This window comes from Sceloporus occidentalis, unplaced genomic scaffold, assembly GCF_023333645.1.
Source record: "Sceloporus occidentalis isolate IW3139 unplaced genomic scaffold, rSceOcc1.0.p SCAF_1, whole genome shotgun sequence".
In the NCBI taxonomy this organism is placed as follows: Eukaryota; Metazoa; Chordata; class Lepidosauria; order Squamata; family Phrynosomatidae; genus Sceloporus; species Sceloporus occidentalis.
The window spans coordinates 47620730-47647569 of NW_028316981.1; the positions used below are offsets into that span (position 1 = coordinate 47620730).

At 39.1% G+C, this 26840-nt stretch overlaps 1 protein-coding gene across 1 annotated transcript; it reads right to left on the reverse strand.

Annotated features, from left to right (window-relative positions):
- Window positions 1–1500: 1500 nt before the first annotated feature.
- On the reverse strand, window positions 1501–26840 carry LOC149321360 (protein SSUH2 homolog). The gene is made up of 11 exons (XM_089520250.1): window positions 26755–26840; window positions 23338–23419; window positions 21045–21174; window positions 16830–16890; window positions 15199–15323; window positions 13482–13544; window positions 11098–11186; window positions 10047–10139; window positions 9097–9202; window positions 7121–7234; window positions 1501–3921 (listed from the first exon to the last, which is right to left on the reverse strand). Exons 1-11 carry the CDS (start codon window positions 26798–26800, stop codon window positions 3781–3783), a joined length of 1050 nt encoding a protein of 349 aa, XP_089376376.1. The 5' UTR covers window positions 26801–26840; the 3' UTR covers window positions 1501–3780.

Below are 26840 nucleotides of genomic sequence, written 5' to 3' on the forward strand. Positions count from 1 at the left end.
CAATTTAAAAAAGATGTTGAGAAACTGGAGCATGTCCAAAGGAGGGCAACTAAAATGGTGAAGGGTCTGGAAACCATGCCCTATGAGGAACGACTTAGGGAGCTGGGAATGTTTAGCCTGGAGAAGAAAAGGTTAAGAGGTGATATGATAGCCCTGTTTAAATACTTGAAATGATATCATGTTGAGGAGGGAACTAACATGTTTACTGCTGCTCCAGAGACTAGGACCCAGAGCAATGGATACAAGCTACAGGAAAAGAGATTCCACCTCAACACTAGGAGGAACTTCCTGACAGTAAGGGCTGTTTGACAATGGGACAAACTCCCTTGAAGTGCAGTGGAGTCTCCTTCTTTAGAGGCTCTTTAAACAGAGGCTGGATTGACATCTGTCGGGGATGTTTTGATTTAGATTTCCTGCATGGCAGGGGGTTGGACTGGATGATTTTATGATTCTATGATTCTAGGAGGATGTTTTGCCAGACAAGCCTAATAAAGCTGATTTACAACTTAATTCTCAACCAGGACATTGCCAGACCAAGCAATCCTTTACAATGTAGATTTGATTTCCCTTTGATGTAGGACAAACACCTTTGCCTTCAGGTTTTTGCCTATCCTCAAAAAATCCTTCATCAGTGGGCTAGTTAGAAGACACAGGGACACTCTGTCATGCTGAAGTCTGACTGGTTCTCCTTCTGCTCTCCTGAATGGCCGTATCCTATGCTATCCCTCCCACAATTGGATCCAGAATTAAGCCTCATCTTGTGTATGTATAGTCATTAGTTCAGCCTCCAGCTATTCAAAGCTAACTCCTGATTTCGTTAGTCCTGGCTTGTATGTGTGAGTGAGTGTGGATTGTGGTTTTCCCCCCTTAATAAAAGAAACACTTCATTCAGAGAATTCTGCCTGTGCAGTATTCCTTTGATCCCTTTTCTCTTGGTAAGAGAAACGGTTTTGAGGGTCCTTGTAGCTGACTCAATCAATGGAGCTAAATAAAGTTCTCCCAGAAAGACTTTTGGCTACACCGAAACATTTTATCAGCACTGAAGTGTACCACCAAATCTTAGGGCAGGGAAGGGGGCAGCATGTACAACTCAGCCTGCTTTTAGCCCCCATGGTTCTTTTGGCACCCATCCATCCCCAAACAGCCCCACTAAAATTCAGCAGCAAATCACACTTCGATCATTAAGTGGCAAACTGGGCAAAACCTTTCAAAAAAGTGCCCCCCTCCCCCCATTTAGTCACCAAACATTGAAAGGCAAATTTGCTAGTAAATCTCAGTGGCATGCCAGGGGCAGCAAAGTCCACAACAGGCTTTGAAAGGGAACTGGACCCCAGACCTGGCAAAGCAATTAAATTGTTGTTGTTGTTGCTGTTGTTCAAACCTATGCCATTAATAGCAGTAAAATTAAAATATTGACGAGGTGAGATTTTTATTTGTTAATTTATTTATAACTATATATATATATATATATATATATATATATATTATTCAGGAATTGTATCCAGAGCAGTTTACAATTTAAACATTAACACTGCATGATGAGTGAAAGCACACTATAAAAGTATTTAAATATCAACAGTTCAAATAAAAAGTAGCATTCCTCTGAAAGTATCATGAAATAAAGCAATTGTCCCTGCTCACCAGAAGGCAGGCAGTTTTAAGGTTTGGTGTGTCTCCCTGAAGAAGCTATAGCACAATTTGGGCACCATAACTTTAAAAAACCCATTAAGCATGGAACCTTGGGTGAACCACTCATTGATTTCCTCTCCGCTCTACTTTTTTCAACCACTGGGAAGAAATACATACACACCAGTTCCAGGATTGGCATAGGAAATCCCTCTGTTTGGGGGACATTCAGTGGACTGAAAGACTTTAAATCCCACATCAGGCCGCACAGTCTACCCCTTCTTGTCTCTAGTAACCTTGGAACTCCAACATTAGAGGAGCAAGGGCTTCAGAGGCTTCCATTTTTGTGGTGGTGAGGTTTTGCAGTTATGCAGAACACTATTTTACTGCATGGAAATAAACTTGTCCTACAGAATGGCCTGAATTCTTCAGATAATTCTTCAGGTCCAGATAATTCTTTTGGTTAACATGGAGTATGTTGAGACTTTATTGTTTGGGTGTCTCATCACAAAATTAGGTAGCTGTCAGAATAATCCTAATCCTAGATCCACTTTGTTGGAGGTGTCTAGAATTAGGCAAAGGTCCTTCCACTGGTCTTCTCTAGTGAGGGGGCATGCCTCTCTGTTTATAGAAAGTTCCACATACAAAAATATATTCATCTGAATTATGTGGCCTGACTACAGTAAACCCAATGAATCAACACGATTTATTTGTTTATGGACTCATCATTCAAGAATTGATTCATGGAATCTGCTCAAATTGGGACCTACCAACAGGACTTCTGTCATCATTGGCAGTGCTCCTGTAAGCAGTAGTTGATATAAGAACCTCACACATGCCCTATAGGCTTTCTGTGAAGAAGGCATGAATATTCTTGGATCCACCAACTCAACAGGACCTCTGTTTCCCTGGGGCATAGAGAACCTTTCTCATTACCAAAAGAAGTGGGGAGCTTGTACTATTGAGGAAAAACTGGGAGAAAAAGCGTCCACCCTAGTACAAGCTGACCATGTTTGGACCTCAATTTTGGCTGCACTTTCAGATTCAATTTTCAGCACAACTATTCCTTGAATTCTTCCATTACATAATCTTAGGCAAGGCAACATGACAGATGCAGTAAGATCCTCTAAAATCTCAAACTGAGATTTAAAGAATATTCACACTTTTTCTCATCCTCAACCCAAAGTAAAGTGCCTTTATATGTCTCAACCCATTTTGCAAAGAGTTCTTTCATTTAAGGATTATTTGTAAACATTTGCTTCCATAAAGAGAGATTGCATTTTGTGTAAAATCCATTCTTTCCCCCTGCTAAATTATGTTTTATTTGCGAAAAACACATATTTCATAAAAGGGCTCCCTGAATTCTATTGGATAGAATTTTCTTGGGACACTATGCTAACATAAATTCAGACTGTACTAGAGGTTATACTTTTAACATACTTGTATAAGAAGGTATTTAGTACGTCTTCAAACAAGTAGGTCCTCTTCAACCTATAGTGCAGACAGATGTCTTAAGGCTTTGCTGCTCTTTTTCCCTGACCTGGAATGGTCACCAATATGTAAGTTGAACATCACCAGTACATATGTTTTGTACTCTGTTGGCACTTAACAGGATCTTGACAAAAGTTGCTCAAAGATTGGCATGTCTTACAAATAAGGCACTGAAATGTCAGGAAAATCTAGTAAGTGAAACATGGGGGGGGGACCTGTCTTTCAACTCCTGCTCCTAAGAAGGTACTTCTGTCACTGTTGTTGAGATGGAAGCCATTTAAACATTTTAACAAGAGGAATTAAAATTACTGCAGAGTTCTGTACAACATTATGTCCTGCTTGCTTGTCAACAAGATGTCTATGGTATTGTTACCAAGGCGTACTCTAATGTACTGCATAGAAGAAACTAAATAGTTGACTTAAGAATATTATGTGGAATAATGTAATAATGCAGTGTCTCAGTTTGCATCCAAGCAAACAGTTGTGTGAAGAGCATCCCAACATAATTTCAGCTATGTACTCCTGTGGAGGGATACGTCAATAATGTATCATCGTGAGAAAAAAACTCTCAGCATGGTGGAATCCTGCAAGATGATGTGAAAAACAAATAAGGGTGGTTGGCAGTGTCACTTGATAGCAGAATGTCCTATTGGTTGACCTGTGTCACATGACAGAACAGCAGCATTTTGCTGGATAGTCTTTGGTGTACACCTTATTCTCTTTACCAAAAACATAGAAGGAATAGAGTTTCCCTTTCCATTCATATTCCACCTTTGTGAGTGGCACCAATTCAATGGTTTGTTTCTGCAAAAAGAAAAAAAAAACAATATTATAATCAGATTTGGAATTAATATAAATTACCATTGGGGAATCAGTTGCATCCAAATGCAAATGTCACCAGTCCAACACCTTCCAGATCTAGCAGACTACAAGCAATACAATCCTTAGATGATATTGCTATGGGCAATCAGAATTGTAATCCAACAAATGGAGTGAGGGGAAAGTTGCAGAAAGTTGTTCTATGCTTGAGAAACATTAAAACCTAGAGGGCACCTTCTCCTCCACTCCCTATGCATGCTAATTTAGCCAAATGTTGCTAGGCATGCTTCTTGTTGATCACAGGATAGCAACTTCTGCATCTATGAATGGACCAAGAAATCAAAAAGATGATTCATGCTTTTGTCTTTCATCTCAGGTAGGCAGAGAAGTTCGCAAGAATGAAAAAAAAATTAAAGGTTCTCACCACTGAGCAAGATTATAAAAGTTTTTTCCTATTTGTTTGTTTGCAAGTCAAATTTGTGTAAAACTTTCACACAGAATGTTTTGCACACACAAAAATATATTTTGCCCAAGATGCAATTTTTTCTGCAAAAATGTTTTTGTTTTGTTTTACAAAATGCAATGTTTTAAACACACACAAATATCTTCATGAACATATTACCAAACAAAAAGTCCCAAAGTGTGATAAATTTCAATGTAGTTGACAATGCTGGAACAGAGCATCTCAACATGTCAAGAAATCATTTCTCATCCATAACCATATGTAATTTGGGACAGTTCTGGGACACCTAAGGCAAGAGAGAAATCTGAGTTGCTGTATGGGAGAATTGTGCAGATTTTTCCCTACACATCCGATGGGACACATGTTTGTTAGCATGCTAGAGGTCTTGTTCTCAACCTTTGTAGGTTTGAGCTTAATTATATCACAATATTTCAGATGCTTCCACTGACATCCTTCCAAAGAAGGCAAGAATGCAACCAAACAATTGTATCTCTGGTGTTCCCACCACCTGGAAGATTGGGTCTAGATGCTGAAACAACATAGTCTAAATTGTGCATTGTATTTCTGGCCCACAGAACAGTTGTATTTATATCCTTAAGCATTTTTATTCCCTAGTTTTCTGGGATTTTTAAAGCCCACAAGTCTAGGGCCAGAACCTATTAATATTAAATTAAATATCAAAATTAAATATTATGATCTGGTTGTTAAGACTGGCTAGTTTGGCAGGTGTAAAATAGGACTTTTTCAATGGTGGTAGCCAAGTATGAAAGTCTCTTCCTGTTGCATTTGTTTTCAGTACAAATGTTTAGATAGACCATGAAAACCTTCCTCTTCGAGAACCTTTAACAACTTGTGCATTTAGAAGTGCTTTTGTTTATCTTTTCTTCTGGGTAATACACTTTTTTCAAACTTGTCTTGTCCCTTTCTGTATATGGCTTTGTGAGGGCATTTCAGATATCTTGTTTTTAACCCTTTTGTGAACATTGTGCCCCACAAACTATACCATCCCCTTTGATACATGAAAGAACAATTTTTTTTTGCCTCATCTAAATCCAATTAATGTCTGCACAACAACCAGTAGTGCAACCTGAATGCAACCCACTGAACCAAATCCCTGATGAGTTTGAAATCTGAGACAGGCAGCAAATCCAGAAAGTTTATCACGTGAATGGTGAGATATTTGCTATGGATAGTAAACTAAGGCCCAGTACAGATGGGCCTTTTGTGATGCCCTCGTCATGTGCTATGGTTGCCTGGGAGCGGAGCACCCACACACTCCCCAACCCTCGCATGTGACAAGGGCGTAACAATGGCAGTGCCCTATATACATGCGCGGCACTGTGCGGCACGTACATACTGAGTGCACCAGTGGCGCACTCGGTATGCCGCCACCATGGGGTAAAAGGAACCCGCTTTTCACAGGTTCCTTTTCCTCCGCAGGGAAGCCGCATGGTTTGGCGGCTGCAGCCTCCCTGTGGAGGAAAACCAACCGCCAGCAGGCTTCCCTTTTTGGGAGGTCTGTACCATGCCTAAATTTAGCTTGGTAGATCACAATTTGTGCAGGTCTCCAGTAGTAAAAGTACCAGGAAGCAGTTCTTCATTGTTCATTCCCCAGCTTATGCAGATCAGCCATAACTCATGCAGTGATGAAGAGTGATGTTACATTCCCAAACAGCCCATTGTGTATCTGGAAATGGGTGTAACATCCACAAATTTAACATTATTGTCTTTTGAATATTTAACCTTTGCAACACGCATCACCTGGCATATATCACACAGTCGGCCCTTCTTATACATGGATTTTTTATACACGGATTCAAGCATACACCATTTGAAAATGTTCAAAAAAAGTATAAATTTCAAATATCAAACTTTGATTTTCCATTTTTATAAGGGACACCATTTTGCTATGTCATTATATTTAGGATTATGTATTTTGTTATACATGAGGTATCTTGAAACCAAACCCCAGAGTATAACAAGGGTCCACTGTATGTGAAAAACTATCATTTTGTTTCAGAACATCTTCCTGTTAATTCTGACAGGCCCATTCCTTTCCTTTCTATTTTTGTTTTATAAAGAGAGAGTAAAACAAAAGTTTAAAATCCAAAAACAAACAGTTCCCTCTCTATCTCCATGCACTATTCGCTTAACAACCCTAAAATTTCTCCATCTCTTATCAAAGGTCTTTGGCTAAGATACAGGGATTTTTGAGAATTTAGAGAAGAAAGATATTTTTGAGAAGTCAGAAAGCCTCTAAACTCTTTTAGAAGTTGTTTTACATGTCTTTCAAGGGAATAAAAAAGCAATGTGGAGATTTGGTCTAACATTTCATAATGTGTGTGTGTTGGGGGGGGGGAGTGACACAGCATGTAGTCCCAACTGGAAGAGACTCACTGATGAGGTAGAGCTTACATAAGTATTGATTTACCAATATTTAATTGATTCAGTGTATCTCACCTAGTTGGGACTAAAACAGAGTTTGCAGTTATGTATACTGGCACTGTTAGCATATTTTCTTTCCTTTAATAAGCTTCTTTGTCAAATGTACATATTTTTCTGTCAATCGAAGAGTTCAAGATTCCAAGTAGTTCTTGCCTAAGAAAATCCTACAAAATTCATGAAGTTGTCATACACACCCAGACACACATCAGAAACAAGTTTCCATGGAAGGCTCAAAGAACAAGCATTTTAAAAAATCATTCACTCCATTCCACCCACCTGTTTCAGGATATGATGAACACTTCCTAAGGCTAACTGCATTCTATGTTGTTCAATACATGCTCGTGAATAGTCTTCAATGGATGACTCTGGGAAATCAATAATGGGAAATACCTGGAGTACAAACAGGGACATTCTTACAAATCCATTTGTAAGGTATATTTTTAAGGACAGGTTGAGTCTCCCTAATCCAGAATTTTGAAATCTGAAATACTCCAAAAACCAAAACTTTTTTCAAGTTGGTTGAGATAGTGACACATTTGCTTCTTTATGGTTCAATGTACACAGGCTTTGTTTCATGCACACAACTGTTTAAAAGATTGTATAAAATTACATTTGAGCTATGTGTATAAGGTGTATATAAAGTATAAATAAGTTTTATGTTTCCATTTGGGTCCCATCCCCAAGATATCCCATTATGTATGTACATGCAAATACAGGTAGTCCAAAAGCCAATACTAACAATAACAATAATAATCCAAAATCAAAGCCACTTCTGGTCCCAAGCAGTTCAGATAAGGGAGACTGAACCTGTGATTCAGAAGTACTTAAGCACCCAGATGTGATGGCATAATTGTTTATAAATTACTGTACAGAACAGAGGATGAGCTTTCTGTGTCATAAATATTTGTGCTGAAGAGGGAATTTTGGCAGATGCTGCTTCTCCTGCTTCAAGAATGAGGCATTTTGGGGTGTACTGAAATTTCCTTTCTATACAGGACTCAAAGGTATGGTGTCTTGTCCATCAGAACAGGAGTGGGAAACCAGTTTGGAATAGTGAACCAGATCTCAAATGCCACTAATCCCCCATGGGCTGGTTGATGTCAGGAGACACAACTATGGTGCTGATCAGGATGTGTTCCAACATTTCAACAGCTGATTACACTGTCCAAATATAAAACAGCATTAAAAACCTGTCTTTTATGGTGAATGTTTAAATGGATTTTTAAAAATATGTACGTGTCTTATTAGTTCTTTTAAATTGATAAATATTTTTAACAAATGTTGTGTATTTGCTAATCTGTTGTTGTTCCCTGCCTTGATCCATGGGGAGAGGGTTGTTGTTGTTGTTGTTGTTTTTCCACTGGGTGACCTTGAGCAAATCACATGCTCTCAACCTCAGAGGAAAGCAATGCTAAACCTCCTCTGAACGAATGTTGTCAAGAAAACCCCATGATAGGGTTGCCTTAGGGTCGCCATAAGTCAGAAACAACTTGAAGGCACACAGCAGCAGCAGCAGCAGCAGCAGCAACAACAACAACAACAACAACAACAACAACAACAAGGTGCATAGCTGGTGCTTTACTAGTTTGCATTTCATTGAGGAAGTCAGATTTTCTTCTTGCCTTTTTCATGCAGGGACCTTAATAATGGGCTACATTAGGCACATGAATCAGTTTCCCTCCCCTCTGGTAAAGTGTAGCTCTCCTAAAAATCCAAGGCCAAGTTGTCTTTATGTGACATAGCAGCAAGCATAAATGAGTCCACCAACATAGGAAACTCCACATATACTTTTGCAAAAGTGTGCAGATAAACCCCCTTTAAAGCCTTCCCTAAGTGGTAATTATACTTTACAATGGAAATATTTTGCACCTTCACAGTGTTGCATATCATGTGTACATAAAGATACAAGAATTTCAACTAAATTAATTTCAGTTCCAGGTTGTAACAAAGAAAAGATGGAAAAGGAGTCATAGGAGGCTGAATACTTCTGCAAGGGACCATATCTATGTTGGTTTCCAACTGTTGCTGCTAATTACCTGAGAATGACTAAGTGCCTCCAAGTCCAACTGCATAGAAAATGTAGTTATACTCATGTCTACATACAAGCTTAGCATGTATAAATGACAGTATGCATGGTATATATGCTACCTTCCACAAACTTTGCATACTCAATCACAGACCACAGACATGCACCATAAGACACACACAAACCAAAATACAAAATACAGGCTATTGGGTTGCAAATGCATTACCGAAAAATTTTCATCACAAAGTATTTCTTCCCCAGTTGCTTCCTGTAAAAGGTAAATTGGAAAATTGGAATCCTTGTCTGCCAGGTGCTCTAAGATATTGTTCTTCCTGATGAGGAGAAAAAAATGAGGGTTGTTTTCATTTTAACATGCATCTTGAGGCCTGAAGCACTGAGCAAATATTAACATCATACAACTCATATCCGCCTTTGGAGAGAACTAAAAAGATACATTGCCATTTCAATGTTTAACATGTTTCTTGACAAGAAGGGAACACTGATTTCAGTGAGACTGACTCCTATAGAACTGTGGCCTAAACTGCAAGGAAATTCTCTCCTGGCTGATACAATTGCCTAGGTATGCCAAGGATGCCACTATGTCATATTATAGCTGTAGTATTCAGGGGTAATCTCTGTCAATAGCATGTCCAAACATATGTTGAGAGTGTTCAACAGTTATTCCAAAAGCATACTCTTATTACTGGGTGAGTGGGGGAATTATGTACACCGGGTCACACCAGCAGTTGCAGGACTAACCTCCAATGACACACTTGTCCTCTTATGCCATCCATGCATTTATGAGGCCTACACATACTACTGGAATCCCATGTGATTGGGACTGTAAGTATCTGAGTCGATCTTCCTTAAATGTATTGGCAAATATATGTACAGAGTATGTGGCCAAAAGGAGGAGGAGTGTGTCCTGCAGTGCTCTGGAATATACTGTTTCCCTTCATGTAAATAACATGGACACAGAGCTTATAACCATCTTCTGTTGCATTCACATTACATTGTTAAAGTGGTTGTTTATCACTTTAATCACCATAAATCTGTCCTATGTAATCCTGCAATTTGTAGTTAAATAAAATAATTTTCTCTCAGAGAACTCAAATGCTACATTTCAAGGAAAATGACTAAAGAATTCTAGTTAGCTTTCTTTGCTTTTCAACTTACCAAGTGATTGTAAGTTCAGTATGAAACAACAAGGCACCATTCCCACTGCAACGGTAACACTTCAGCCACCCATTGCTACGACAACTGAAGCAGCTGGGGGGATATGAAAAGAAACAATACCAAATAAATTTATATAAATCCTAGAATGCAGAGTCAACATCTTTCTTTAGTGTACAAGTAATCAGATTTACAATTTTTTTTTAAAAAAACATGATTTTTAACATCATTAATGCAATGGAACATGCAACCCTAAGGCAACCTATCATAGAGTTTTCTGAGGCTGAGAACATGTGTCTCACCCAAAATCACCCAGTTGATTTCCATGGCCATGCAGGGAATCAAACCCTGGTCTCCAGAGTCATAATCCAATACTTGAACCACTACCCATAAATCCAACTTTTGTCTAAGTAATTCTCTCTCTCTCGCTCTCTCTCTTTCTTTGGTCATTGTGAAGGTAAGAATTTGCTATCAACCTTCTGCAACATCAAACTCCCCCCCAAACCCAGCTTTTACCAGATTTAGCCCCCACCAACATGTCTGATGAGGTGGCACAGGGTGTCCAGTGCTGACTTCATTCTTCATAACTTCTGAAGGACCATTTGCCATTGCTGAAAACCCCAGAAATGTTTAGAAAGAAAGTTCCTGTCCTGAAAACTGCCACATTAAGGTAGGGCAAGAAACAGCCAAGGGTCCCGGTGTGGCCCCCAGGGCTGTCTGATGGCCCCAGGCCCCTCCAGATTTGATCATTCTTTTTCAAGCCCAAAGAAAGGGTGAATTACCACTACTGGATGATTCCAGGAGCAGCAATTCTTGATTGAAATAGATTGACAAAGGTAACTACACAGTTTAATAACACATAGTTCCAGTTTTTCAAAACTAGCAGTGGACACCTGTCCAATTCTGGCTATTCTTTAGCTTTCTGGACAGGCTGTTGGAACCAAGAGGCAAAAAAAAAAAAAAAATGGCACTCAGAACTCCACATTTGCCTTCTGCTGTATTACCACACCACAAATTTTTGGGTGGCAACTTAGCCAAGTGTATATTCACTTACTGACTGTCTCCTGTTCCTGAACACCACGAGCAGATGTTGTCGCCTTCCATTGTATTGGTTCCACTACCACCACATGCCGAACATTTTTTCTATATTCGAAGAAACAAAATACAATCTAAAGAAAATGTTTTGCTTTGCTTTTTTAAAACTTGTCATTAAAAGTCATTCTTTCCAATGAGAAAGGTGGTAAAAATTCCTTTTTCTTACAGTCTTACAAGTAGTATCTGCAACAAAATGATGCAGTGGATTCTCAAGAGTTCCAGCCAAGCAGCAGGATGTTCCACTGTCTGGTACTAGCCCATGCCAGTGGCATCACTAATGTTGGTGTCACCCAGTGCGGCAACTCATGGTGTCACCAAGACCCTGCCATTGCTCTCCTCCCATACCACACCCTACAAAATCCTTAGTAATGTTTTTTTCACTTATGTTACACATAAATCATAATTCCCATATCTCGGCGAGCACCTTGGACACTCTACTGGGTGTTAGGAAAATTTCTTGAAACATTTCTACAGGCCTTGCGACCTGGGGGGTGGCTGAAAGAAATGGACCTTGGGTCTGGCTTGAAGGTATACCCCGACTTTAATATTTGCAGATTGAGAAGGGGGACTTCTTGCTGGGCTTCCTTATGCAGGCTGTCCAATGGCAACCCAACTTATGGACTGTCGTTGAGGGCCCAGGTGTTATCGTCTTTAATAAGCTGCAAAAGTAGTCTGCAGTAAGACACCGGTATGCAGCTTTCCCTGTCTCCCACATCTGTTTGGTTTTGATATTAGTGGCAGTTCCGTTAAGAAATCATTAAATAGGTCAATAAATGGCCCTGCTTTAACCCATACATTTGTGTCTGGTCTCTTTATTCCATGGGTAGAATAGCAAAGCATAATATTCTGACACTTCAAAGGCATTATTGTAAGTATACATTCTTTAAGGGTACTGATGATAATTTTGCCAAAGTAAATTAGAGGCACATTGGTATGCTTACATTTCTGGATATTCTCCAACTTCTATAAGAATTGCATACATTAAATTTATCTTGCCAAAGGTTATTTTTTTAAAAAAATAGAGAAATGCATTAGTAGAAACAAAAGAGCAAGTACTGTATATGGAGTTCTTCATCAAGGAAACACGAATGCAGGTAAGGAGACAACTAATATTTAAAAAATAATTGATTTGGAATTGCACTTGTTTGAATTAAAAACATAGTTTCAACCAAACTAGGAAATTAATATGTTTACCAGCTTCAAAACTATCCAAGGCTTAACTTGGGTTGGAGAAACAGGAAAATTATGATAAATTACGGTAGTTAAGGTTTATCATAGCAGGCTATGAAAAGAGAAGAGAAGGAAGCTGAACACAAAAAGTGGCAGAAGGCTTTGGTATTTCTTGGATTAATATGTATTGATATGAGAGACTAAAATGGACCCAAGATTAGTTAATAATGTAGAAGGTAGTTGGTATAAAAGATAACCACTCCTTAGTACCTGAACAGATAATCTGAGCTATGAGAGTGATATGAGAGATATGAGATTGAGATTTTGGTAAGGAAATAAGACCTAATTCAACAATTTAATTCTCCTCTAAAGCACCAGTGTTTCCTCTAATTGTTGTGTTTCCACTCAGCCATGGAAGGCAATGGCAAGCTCTTCTGGATAGATCTTGCAAGAAAATCCTAGGATAGGGTCACTATAAGTTAGAAACAACTTGAAGGTGCATGATAATAACAATTGTTTTTCAAATTGAAGGTTTTTCATATTGAATTGAATGCTTCAATGTCTACATTAACAGGATGAAGGCAGACATTGGAGAGAATGCCTAAATACCCTAAAGGCACCATATTTCGTCTGATCTGAGAAGCTAAGCAGAGTTAGCCCTGATTAGTACTTGGATAGGAGACCACCAACAAATACAAGGTGCTGTATTTCAAAGGAAGAAACTGCCAAAACCACCTCTGAGTATTTCTTGTTTAAGAAAAGCCTATGAAATTCATAGGATTGCCAGAAGTAGGCTGGTGATGTGCACATACACACCCACAAAAGAACAGAATATCCAAGGAGAACATTGCTGTTGAAAAGAAACAGTTAGCTCAGCAACAATGTTTTGAAATGTCCATGTCTGTTTTTAAAATTGTCCTTTAAAATATACATTTGTTGTTGTTTTGTTTCTTATTCACTGGGAACTAGGTATCTCTATGTCATATACGTTTTTATAAGAACACTTTCTGCGTCTAGTTTTTTGTGGATTTTTCGGGCTATGTGGCCATGTTCTAGCAGAGTTTCTTCCTGATATTTTGCCAGCATCGGTGGCTGACTTTCTGTGTCTGTTTTCTACATGACAGTATGCAGAAAAGGAAACATGGATAAGAATTATGTAATGTCTCTACCAACCTTGCCAGTGCCCTCACAAGACTGGCACCTAATTGCGCCACGTCCTTTGCAGTTTGGGCAGTTCTGAAATGAAAGCAAACAATGAAGCACAGTCACAAAGTCAGATGGGTGAAAATTATTCGGATGCAAACAGTGACCAATTACAAAACTCAGGATTCTAATCTCCATTATACCATGTTTATAGCCCTTGACATGGAGACAAGTAATATTTAACATTACTAGGCATCTTAAAACAAAAAATTACATCCCAAATAATCCCAAATAATATGGAAAATTTGCAAGTGAGATAATGAGATTCTGATCAATACCTGGGCTGTTCCTCTGAGTATCCCATTCCGGTGTAACACTATTTTTTCCTCAACATTAGGAGAACTTCCTTATTATTATTATTATTATTATTATTATTATTATTATTATTAAGCTTTATTTATAAAGCGCTGTAAATTTACACAGCGCTGTACATACAATCTTTTTAATTGGACGGTTCCCTGCCCTCGGGCTTACAATCTAAAAAGACATGACACAAAAGGAGAAGGGAAAGATGGTGGGGAGGGGGCCTCTCTTGTAGGACAGTAAGGGATGTTTGACAGTGGAACACACTCTCTTGGAGAGTGGTGAAGTCTCCTTCTTTGGAGGTCTTTAAGCAGAGGCTAGTCGGCCATCTGTCGGGGATGCTTTGTTGCGATTTCTTGCATGGCAGAAGGTTGGACTGGATGACCCTTGTGGTCTCTTCCAACTCTATGATGCTATCATTCTCAAGCTGTGGGTGGCTGAATCTGTTGCTAAAGAATCCATGGGTATGGTGGGCTGACTTTTTAGTCTTGTTCATTTAGCTGAACATAATTTTTAAAAACTAAAAAGGTGAATAACCTGACAGGTGCCATTTTTACTGAAATAATGAGTTGGTGAAAGAGACACATAACCTTTCATTAATAATTCTGCAGCCCACAAATTCAATAAATGTGTACATATTCTGTTAATGCACATTTATTCTCCATCCCTACTGCTTAACTGATTATAAAACTGTTTTCTTGCAAAGATGGAGGTGTCATTGTGTAGAGGTGTGGTGAGGAACTTTGAAGATCTAGATGTTTTGGGCTATACATTTCATAAGCTCTCATCCTCGGCTATGCTTGCTGAGGCAGATGGATGTTGTAAGCCAAAGCATCTGGAAAGCCAAAGATTCCCAATACCTGCTGTAAAATAAGCACTGTTTCTATATATTATATTCAAAAGAGACATAATGTACAAAATGAAGCAAACGTGTTTTCTGCTGCTCCAGAAACTAAAACATGAACCAGTGGATTCAAATTACAAGAAAAGAGGTGCCCAAACATTAGGAAGAACTTCCTGTTGGTCAGAGCTGTTTGACAGTAGAATAGAAGGTTTGGATGTTTTTAAATGAAAGTTGGAAGGCAATTTCTCAGGAGTGCTTTTGTTGAGGAGTGCTTCTTCACTCTTCCCCCTATATCTGCACAGTAGTAGTGCTAGTGTTGGAATTCTCCTTGGGTCAGGCTAAGATCCACAAGTGCGTACCAACCCACCAGCTAAAAATCCATAGACTAAGAAAATTAGACCTTTTTCCATACAATGAATTTATATATAGCTCTGGCCTTGAAAAACTTGAATGGTGGGGAAATGAAGAGCAAATGTCTTTAACCCTCTATTAAAATCCAAACCAGAGCACAAGCAGTTTCCCGTTTGGTTTTGGTTTTACCTCTACTGAATAGGAGTGTGGTATTGGGAGATGCATTTCACAGTCTGTAAACAGAGGAGGGGGATCCACCATAATTTCCCATGGAGCGGGTGGTGGTGCAACAGCTGAAGAGTCCACAAATCCACCTAGAAAAATAAATACCCACAAAAAAAATAATAGTCAGGAAATGAATCTGTTCCAAGTTACATGACAGGAGAACACACATTTACAGATTGCCCACCATTACACATTTTCTTCCTCAAAGTAGGAAAATGTCTCAGGATTTCTTCAATTGCAATATCAGTTTCTCCTGAGTCATAGATTCTAGTTAAATTGTTTAAAAAAATTTTTTAAATGAAGCAGCATCTGACCCACCACTTCACTCCCCTTCCCTGAACATCTCACTCTACCCTATCTTACGTAGGAGTACACCGACTACCTTTTGGTCTGATTCTATTACAATTTTAACCTCACTACTATTAACTATTTTTTGCTGTACATAGAAAGGCAGGATATACATTAAAACAATAAATAAATAAATAAATAAATAAATAAATAAATAAATAAATAATATTTATTATATCCCGACCTTCTATGCAATGCAACCAGGGCGGCTTACAACATTAAAATATACAGTCCAAATCCCCCAATCCCACCCCCCCCTTAAAATACAATTAAACAATTTACAATATAAAATATAACTTAAAATAAGAACAACAAACAACAGTGACTTCAGCAAAAAAAAAAAAAAAAAAAATCAGGGTCCAACTTTTTTCTCAGAAGTGCATGGTGGGTTTTGTCCATTCTGTTCAGTATCATTCCCCCCTTCTTTGCCCTTCCTGAGAGAGAAAGGCCTGCATATAATTCCCATGCTGTGGAAACTGTGTAGTGAGATGAATTTTCACAAGTGTGCAGTTTTTTGAAATAAGAGCAACAAGATGTTCTGTAGTACCTTAAGAATTTTTATGAAGAGCCTGCAATTTTCAGCTTCCTTCGAACTGTGTGACACAGAACAATTTTTAAAATGCATGATCTGCAGTATGAAATAATTCACTCCCTTCCATAGAGGGATATAAATAATTTTTTGTCCTGTTCCTGAGAGAAAGGATGGCCTACTCTCTCACACTCTGAACTCCAAGTAAACAAATTTCATTGTAGCTAGTTCTATATTAGGAAGTACAATTCCTGTCAGCAGCTGTTCACAAGTTCATAGCCATTCCTGTTGCTGCTGCCGGGAACAGGCTCTACTCCTTTCTCAATGGGAAGATCTGTAATAATTATGTTAGCTTAATTTACATGCATTTTAGCCTACCCTTCCTTCAAGGACATTAGGACAGTATATGCAGAACAACTTGATTTGGTAAACAGAAAGGTTTTGTTGTTATGTTCCTCAAAGTCAATTCTGATTTATGATGACCCTAACATAGAGTTTTCTTGGCAAAAATTGTTCAAAATGAGTTTTCCATTGCCTTCCTCTGAGGCTGAGAGGCTATAACTTGCCCAATGTCAGTTGGGTTCCATGGCTGAGCAGGGATTCAAACCCAAGTCACCTGGAATACTCAAAGCACCACATAACTCTTTGCAAAGTTGGGCATAGAGATGCGATGAGAAGGCTTGAACCACTTTTTTCTTCTTTTTCACAAATAACTCACCATTATAAAACTCACTGGCCACACATGTCTCTCTTGTTTCAGTGAAAGTTTCCAGACGATACTGAAAGCAGGAATAAAATATATATAAACATAACATAAGGTGATATAAAACTGAAGTGATTCTTTGAACCATCAAATCAAAGGCTTCTTGAGTCCCATGGTGGCCAACCGAAAGCTGAAGGGAACCCAGCAAGCAAGAATGTCCTGCTCATAGTTCCTGATAGCTGGTATAGAGAGGGATTTTGTCTCTGTTAAGGAATGAATACTTAATGCACATGACTAGTAACCACTAGAAAGCTTATCCTCCATGTGATTATCTAAACACCTCATCAAATGCTCAGAGTTGCTGGTCTGCACATCTTGTGGTCACAGAAGCCACAATTTAATATTGTACTATGTGAAGAAAGACTTATTTTCATTTGTCCTGGATTTCTTACCCTTCAGCTTCAGCGGATGACATAAGATTCTAGCTGTTTCTCCACAACATGCATAATTTTAAACAATTCTTGCTTGCACTTTTTTCTAAGTTTATATACCACCAAATGTTGCAAAATTTGTTCATAACGGAATTGGTTCACCCGTTTCAAAACTCAGTCCTAAATCATGTGAATTTAGGCAATGACATAATATTTGTGAACCAGTTTGTATTATTTTCCTCCATTATTAAGACCAATATCCTTTCAGACGTCTTGAATGGATAATGCCAGCATTATGTTGAAAGGATGACCTTGCAGATAATGCTTATCCTAACTCTGTAGGCCTACCTGCTCCTTTTTAACAATGACTGTTTTAGCTGTAATATTTCTTTAAAGAAACAAGTGGCTTAAATCCAACATAACAACATTTTCTTATATTTGTAAGTGCTTCCTACTTCCCTAAGTAGAAAAAAGACCAAGGGCATCACTACTATGGTTAGTTTCATTTCATTTGGATGAGAGGCAGAAAGTGCATGGGAGATTTATATCATCTTTGACATGTTTTCACTAAAAGTATAGAAAAACAGAAAAAAACAGAAGTCCTACATCAATTTCCAGAAAACAGTGGTGGACTCTCCTAGCCACCTGGGCTGCCTTCAATCCACCTCACTTAATTTAAAGCTGGTATAGAGAGTTTCTCACTCTTCTGTCTCTTAATTCAAATTGGTACAAGCTGTTTCTCTGCTGCTTCCTCTAGCTGAAATTTACCAAAAACAGGCAAGATAGGTTTCCAATCATGAACAATGCTATGGAGTAATCTTAATGTCACTTCCAGTTGTTAAGGTCTCTGATCAACATTAGTTGTCATCATATATGGTTTCATTTTGGGGTTCAAGTTGTGATTTCATCACTCCTTACATGGACCAGGAAGAGAGGGAATTATACTGGAAATGAACAATGAGGACTGAGATGGTGTCACTGAGAAAGGTTTGGCTGTCTCAAAGTGTGGAATATGCTGCCTTGGAGTGTGATGGAGTCATGTTTTAGAGGTTTTAAACAGAAGCTGGATGGCCATCTGTCGGACCTGCTTTGATTGCGCTTGGCAGGGGCTTGGACTGTATGGTCTTTGTGGTCTTTTCCAGCTCTTTGATTCAATCATTCTGGGACCATGGTCTGTGCTTTCATGAGGAAAGATTTCTGGCAAGAGATGGGCTGTATCTCATGGCTGTTGGCAAGAACATATTTGCTAAGAGACTTGCAAACCGGATCAGGAGGGATTTCAAAGAGAAAATTAATTTAATTGTCCAGAAGTTGGAGGAGTCAATGAGGATATCAGCTGATTTGGACTTTATCCTAACCAACCAATTGTGCAGTGGGAAGAAGAGTGACCACATTCTCCTGGGATTTGTTATACAGAGGAAAGCGGAAACCAAAGGTGGGCAAACATGCACTCTAGACCTTAGGAGAGCTGACTTCAGTAAGCTAAGAGGAGTATTGTGCGAGATCTCTTGGTAAGAAATACTAAAATGGATAGGAGCATCTTGAAGACAAGATATTGATGGCACAATTGAAGAAATGGAAGAAGTGGAAAATCATCAGAGGAATACAAATGTGTAGCCAGTAGGTGTAGGGAGAATGTAAAAAATTCAGAAAAAGGAGAAGATAGAGAAGACAACGAAAAAGCAGAATTTCTCAGCATCTTTCTCTCAAGTCTTCTCCCCCTGCCAAAAAACAACAACAGTGCTCAACCTAGTGAAAAACAGAGTAAATGATGCAGCAAGGGAACTGCAGCCTAGCATAAGTAATGAGGTAGTAAAGGAATACATCATAGCTACTCTGCTTGAATTCAAGTCCTCAGGGCCAGATGCATTTCATCCAAAGGTACTTAAGGATCATGAAGATGTAATCTCAGAACCACTGGAAATAATCACTGAAAATTCTTGGACAGCAGGAAAGGTCCCAGCACACTGGAGGAGGGCACATGTTGTCCACATGTTCAAAAGGCAGCGGGAGGGAAGAGGACTTAAACAACTATTACCCAGTCAACCTGATGTCAATACTGAGAAAGATTATTGAGCAGATAATTAAACAGTCAGTGAGCACTTACTGATCACTAAAAATCATCATGGGTTTCTCCAAAACAAGTCATGCCAGACTAATGGTATCTCCTTTTGCTAGAGTTACAAGCTTGGTTGATCAGAGGAATGCTGTGATGTTGTATATCTAGATTTCAGTAAAGCATTTGACAAAGTTTCATCACGATCCTCTAACAGACAAGCTTGTCCAATGTGGCAAGACAGTGCTGCTGTTAGGTATATTTGTAATTGGTTGAATGACCAAACTCAAAGAGTACCCCTCAATGGCTCCTCTTCATCCTGGATAAAAGTTACTAGTGAGGCCCAGAGCAAAGTCATGGGCCAATTGTTGTTCAATATATTTATGAATGCCTGGGACAATGGAATAGAGGGCATACTTATTAAATTTTCAGAAGCTTCCAAATGAGGAGAGGGTAGCTAATACCCTAGAGGACAGGAACATAATTCAAAATGACCTTAATAGGCTGGAGATCTGGACAAAAACTAACAGAATGAATTTAAACAAGGATAAATGTAAGGTATTAAACTTAGGCAGGAAAAATAAAATGTGACACGTGGCTTGACAACAGTACATATGCAAATGATATAGAGGTCTTGGTACACCACAAGTTTAACATGAGTCAACATGTGACACAGTTGTCCAAAAAAAAAAAAAAGCCAATGCAATTGTGTCCATATCAAGGGATGTAAAAGTACCTCTAACCAGCTTTGGTCTGAGTTCACCTGGAGTATTATGCCTGGTTCTGGGCACTATAGTTCAAAGAGAATATTGACAAGCTGGAACATGTTCAGAGGCTGGCAACCAAGATCTTGAGTTCTGGAAACAAAGTCCGATGAAGAATGGCTTAGGGTCCTGGGGATGCTTAGCTTAGAGAAGAAGAGACTGGGAGGAGATATGGTAGTTATTTTAAAATATTTAAAGTCATGCCATGTTGAAGATGGAGAAAGTTTATTTTCCAGCTGCTCCAGATTTTTGATCATGAATCAATGGATTCACATTGGAAGAAAGTAGATGCCACCTAAATATTAGGATGAACTTCCTGATATTAAGAGCTAGTTCCACAGTGCAATAGACTGTTCTGGATGGTGGTGGATTCTCATTCTCTGAGGATCTTTAATCTCTTGGTAGTAGTTTGTCCTCCATCACAGAGGTTAGACTAGATTATCCTTAGGGTCCCTTCCAATCTTTGATTCTATTATCTGTTTTTTATGTAGAATGCAAATTTGTTAATAAAGACCCTTAGCTACAGCTATTTGCTGATTAATCCTGCATGTCATGAATTTTGACTACACTTTATTGCTGTTTTGAAAACTTGGCAACACTACTGAGTACTGTTTATTTGGCCCCTGTGGTCTACTCCTGTGGTGGCAAACCTATGGCAAGCATGTCAGAGATGGCATACAAAGCCATTTTGAGGGCACACGGAGGGTGGGAAAGAGGAGAAACAGGCATGTCCTGGGCCTTCAGCTGTCTCCGGGGAAGTCCCACCCCCAAAAGACAGAAGTCCTGCTCCCAGAAGGTGGATGTCCTGCCTCTGATGTCCATCCCCCAGAAGTCCCACTCCCGGCACCAGGTGACAGCCGGTGCAGGAACACCTTTGAATTTGGGCACTCTGTCTCTAAAAGTTTTGCCATCACTGGTCTTCTCCAACTGCCAATTAGGAATTTATCTGTTCATTTTAAAAAGCTACTTTAGTACATACTCTGAATGTGTTGAGAGGAGTGAGATTCCGGACTTTCATATGCTTTGCAGGGGCACTCCTATAGCAACACTTACTGGATGCATACCGCCGAAAGGCTTCTTTAATGTCTTGTTCAGAAGCAGAGAGGCTGCTGGGAAAGGAAATGGAGACATTGCTCATTAGTATCTACAATAATTATTGTAGTTTATATCCCTGCTATTTTGAGCCTTTAAATTCCCTGTATCTGATTTTCCTCACAATATTTCCTCTATAGGGAGAAAAAACTTGAAATTATCCTATAGACAAGGCTGCTGACCAGTGTTGTGTGCCTTCAAATAATTTCTGGCTTATTGTGACCTTAAAGTGTACCTATTATGAGGTTTTATTGGCAAGATTTGTTCGGAGAAGATTTGCCATTGCCTTCCCCTGGGACCAAGAGAATGTGACTTGCCCAAGGTCACCCAGTGGGTTTCATTGCCAAGTGGAAATCGAACCCTGGTCTCCAAAGTTGTAGTCCAGCACTCAAACCACTCTGGTATAATCTACCAAAGCCTGGCAAGAGTGATTTCTAAACATGAGGGATGTCATGAAGGAATGTTAATGACTTCATCTTCTGAATGAATGTCAGAAGTAACAATAAAGGAATAGGCTTTTCCCCAACTGAGATAGCTTTGGTCTTCGCGATGTTTTGGACTTCATTTCCCAGAATTCCTGACAGCTGGCCAAGCTCGCTGCGACTTTTGCAAGTTGAAGTCTAAAATACCTGGAGGACCAAAGTTTGGGAACCACTGCTTTAGAGCATACAGTGATGCTTTATACCATGTGAGACTATTGGCTGAGCTAGCTCAGTACTCTCGGTACCAACTGGTAACAAGTCTCTGGGTTTTCTGAGAGATGTCTTTTTCAGCCTATCTGGACATGCCAAGGACTGCTAGGAGGCATTTTAATGCCCTAATACCTTGCCTGTTTGCCTTTTCCTGATAACTTTTAGAAAGAAAGAAGATGAAAACACTGTTATTCTCCCTAGCTTTTAATGTATTGTTCTGCTGCTTCTGGGTTTTGTTTTTACTCTGCCATTGTTTTGTTTGTTTTTTACTTTTAAAATGCTACTATTCTTTTAACTGTTTTAATTTTACTCCTCATACATTAGTATGTTAAATAAATGTAATAGAAATACTTTCAATAAAATAGAAGCATATCACACTTCAAGATTAACTGTTTCACTACACAAAATGTACACTAAACCATGAGAAGCTTCAACCAACTGTGGAAAACCATCTTGTAAAAATAGTGCCATAAATACATATAATTCTTCATGTGCATTTTATAGTACTGTCTTCAAGGAGCAAGGGTGGGAAGCCTGTTGTTTTCCAGATACTGCTGAACTGCATCTCCCATCATACCTGATAATTTATCATGCTGGCTAGGCCTGATGGGAGCTGAAGTCCAACAACATCCAGAGCACCACGTCTTGTACAAGATGTACAAGAAGATACTCTTGCTATTGAGGAAGATGTCAGAGGCTGTACAAAAAGAAGTGAGGTTAAAACTAAGCCAATATCACAAATAAAGAAAAATAGAAAATGAGAGTTAACTGACAATTAAGAGACTGAGAAATATAAATTGTTAGCTGAGAATAATTATGGATACAATAAATATAAGCTACTTTTTGCACCTGTACACACTTTCAAGTTACTTGTTGATTTATGGTGACCTCATGAATTTCATAGGGTTTCCTTAGTCAAGGAATACTCATAGGTGCTTTTGCCAATTATTTCCTCTAAAATATAGCCTACAGCATTCATCAGTGCATCTGCTATCCAAATGCACCCTACTTACTATGCAAGATCAGACAGGATCTGGTGCCTTTAGGGTATTTAGGCAGGCTAAATAGCCTAACCAGTTTGGTGTAGTGGACTGAGTGTTGGACTAGGACTCTAGAAGTCCAGGGTTAAAATCCCCATTCAGCCATGGAAACCTATTGGTTGGTAATGGACAAATCATACTTTCTCAGTCTATGAGGAAGGCAATAACAACCCCACTCTTCTGAATAAATCTTGCCAAAAATGTTCTAGGATAGGGTTGCCATAAGTCAGTGTTGGCTTGAAGCTACATAACAACAACACTTAAGCAAAGTGACAACTAGCATGCACTCTTTCTCATGTTTTTAGTTAATCGCCACTTAGAATGCCTGATTAGGGCTATGGAGATAATCTCAGTTGAAGGTTTAACCCAATGTTTACTTCTGACAAGTATGATTACCCTGTTCAACTGGGTACAAAAAGCAGAATAAATTAGGAAAGGACTATCTTACTTCCAGTCTTTTAGATGAGGAGGGATTTCCTCATGTTCTTCACTTGGCAGTGGATCATGTGAACCAGGCAAAGATACATGTTCTGCATTGCAAGAAGAAACAAAGTATGACACTTTTATATGAGTAGCTTTTCTCCAGGTGATGAGCTTAGGCCACTGCATATTATACAGTTAGGAAATGTCTTCACATACTGAATATGTAAGAAATGAACACCATGACATAGCTGAACACAGTCAAGCGGTGGTGTGACTAGGGCTGACAACACCCAGTGTGGTAATTCATGGTGACACTCCCCCCACATTGACCGCATCATACAGAACACTTTGTAAAGTTTTTTGTACTGATGTTATTCGTAAATTGTAATTCCCATATTGAACTGAATGTAATGGAAATAGTTGTGACATGAAAACTAGCAAAATTAAAATTATACCTTTAAATTCAGTATCATACACACAGTCTAAATGTATTTACATGTACATAGTTTCATGTGGTTAAAGTGAACATATGGTAAGATGTCATGATTAACAAGAATAAGTTTAAAAGTTTTTTTAAAATCAAAAATTTAAATCCTACATTTTAAATTGTAATTTTTTAAAACTTCAAGCATCATCTTTCTCCTCCCACTGAGCCTCATCCCACTCACATCATCAGTTCAGCATTTTAATGGGATGCAAGTGAATGCCAAAGGCAGATGTTTGCAGAGCAATGGAGTCACCCCCCACCTCAGGATGTCACCCAGTGGGGTTGGGTATGTCTGCAGCCCCTGCACTACCCTAGTGACACCCCTGCAGTGGAGAAGGAGGTCATGTGATGGTGAATAGGTCAAAGGGGTAAGGAAAGGCAAGATCTCAATTTTAAGTTTGTGGAGCAAAGGGAGACAGTGTGGTTGAATCAACTCATGCAATGACAGAGGAAGGACAGCAAGGCATTTGAAGACTTTCTCTTTGATCTTTCTCCCTTTAAAGGAGTTTCTCATTCTTCTCTTTGCCAGATGCCTTAGAGGGCTTCTGCTGATGTCCTACTTGGTAAATAGAGAAGCTTTTACTGAAGCAATCTGACCACATCTTTCATACCCTCCAACTGTCCCAGTTTGACAGAGATAATCTCAATTATTGCTTCTTCATCCCACTTTTTCAGCATCTTCTAAAATGTCCCTTTTTCTCTTTCCTCCTCTCATTCTACCTTTGTGTTCAGCTTGCTTCCGTTGTTGCAAACTGAGTTCCAAGTGCAAAAGTAGTTTGCCCCTAATTAATAAAGCAGTGGAGGAAAGAAAAGAGGGGGCAGATTTTTTTTCTTCCCAGTAATCTTAAACAAAAGCAGACTGTTGCAGCCTCTACTAGCTTGTGCGTGCTTCCTCATTGATTTATTTTGCCATTTTGATGATACTCTGATGTTGTTCGATTAAAACACATTGTGGTATTCATCTGTGAAATATTGGTAGGTATACTTGTTGTATTTAGCCCTGCTCAGGCAAGAACTGGAAGAGGTGAGTGCTTAATTTACCCTAGCTTGGTCTCCTTAGTAAAGCTGCTGATTAGACCTGGGAAGCTAGAGGCAGGAGAGCAGTGGTCCATGGAGATTCTTTCCAGGCAACTGTTCAATAATAATCTTGTAATCTAATTTTAAATCATGCATGTAAGGTGAAGTCGAAGGCTTTCACAGCCAATATCCATAGTGTTCTGTGGGTTTGTTTGGGCTATGTGGCTATGTTCTAGAAGAATTTATTCTTAGTAATTTGCCTGCGTCTGTGTCTAGCATCTTCAGAGGGTGGTGCATGGAGATATGTGGGCTATATATACTTGTGTGACCCTTGGTTGGAAGAAAGTGATTTACATGCAGACTAAGTCAGCCAGAAAAACCAGCAGTAGCAGAACACGTCATAAACCAACCTAGGCATAGAATGCTATTTGAAAACACTGACATTCTGGACCATGCCAGCAACTACCAGGTCATAATGCACAGAGAGGCCATTGAAATCCACAGACACCTGGACAACTTCAATAGGAAAGAGAAATCATTGAAAGTAAACAAAGTTGGGCTACCAGTCTTGAAGAACACCAAAATTAAGACCCAGTACATGCAAATGAATACCACCTAGGGTCAGGGGTTTCCCCTGTAGACAATGGATTGCTAATTAAATACATACACATACCCTCTCACATGTCCTCCCACCATGAGGGCTTGCCATTCAACAACAGACCAACATAGAGATTAACATGGAAATCACTCCTCCCAACAAAGGGTCACACATACTTCTATGCTACCACCCTCTGAAGATGTCAGCCACAGATGCAGGTGGAACATCAGGAATAAATTATTCCAGAACATGGCCACATAGCCTGGAAAACCCACAGAAAGCTATAATACATGTAAGGGTCATGCTAAACCTAAAACTTAATATGTAACAGGTCTAGCATTGCCTTAGGTGTCTCAGGTGGCACAACTCAAGGGGTGGCGAATACACAATGCCCTCTCCCATTGGCATCTCTCTTAGAGGATCCATGCTGTTAAGCAGCCTCTGCAAAGCTCCCCACAAGCTTCCTGCTCAGCCCCATCTCTGGATCTTCACTAACAGGATGAAGATGGAGGAGGGAAAGAAGGTACTGCCAGTGGCAATTTCAGCGTCTTTTATAATAGACCCTTGTTATCCACCGTGGTTTGGTTCCAGGAACCCCCGTGGATAACAAAATCCGTGTATGTGCAAGTCTCATTAAATACAATGGCATAACGAAATGGTGTCCCTTATATAAAATGGGGAAATTAAGATTTGATACTTGAAATTTATACCTTTTTAAAAATATTTTAAAGCCGTGAATGCTTGAATCCGTGTATAAAAAAATCCATGGATAAGGAGGGCCAACTGTATATGCTGCCAAAAGAAAAGACATTTGGTAGCTGGCTATTTTTTTTAATGCCTTGCTCTCAGGAGTGCTGAAAGCAAAGACATTGTGGCAGGAAAAACTGGGAAGATTGTTTGTGCCATGCCACATACTCAGCAGGCCATACTCTTCATTTTCTCTGTGCCAATCACCTATTTTATACCACATATCTAGAAAGACTACACCTGAATTCACGTTTTTATTAGAGATTAACACAAATTTTATTGGTGATTAACACAAATTGTATGTAAATAGTCACGTACAGGTCACTTCCTCATAGAGTTGTTGTTTGTTGCTGTTGGGAGCCCTCAAGTAATTTCCAATTTATAGCAAACCAAAAGCAAACCTTACATGGGATTACTAGGTTTTTAAATGCTGTCACTGGTAGAAATGCTGGGGGGAATGATCTAACAAAGGATAAATTCAAATTTGGACCAAAAAAGAAAAGAGTTACTAGTGTTTGTATGATTTTCACTGAGGTTCATTCTGCCTAATAATCAGAGGGTAAGTGGATGTGAAAGACAGAACTTCTACATACCAGAATCTTCTGTACTTTTCTTTTCATCTGCAAGCGTTTTTTCCATTAGCTCATAAGGAGGTGCAGAGGCTCCTTCAAAGGGAGAA

Bases quoted from the DNA above. Each gene is read 5' to 3' on its own strand.
- LOC149321360 (XM_089520250.1), bottom strand. From the start codon at position 26,800: ATGGAAAAAACGCTTGCAGATGAAAAGAAAAGTACAGAAGATTCTG. The intron at 23,420-26,754 runs GTATGTAGAAGT...CTTGCAATGCAG, and splicing joins GAAAAGTACAGAAGATTCTG to AACATGTATCTTTGCCTGGT. The intron at 16,891-21,044 runs GTATGTACTAAA...TCCTGCTTTCAG, and splicing joins CTCCTCTCAACACATTCAGA to TATCGTCTGGAAACTTTCAC.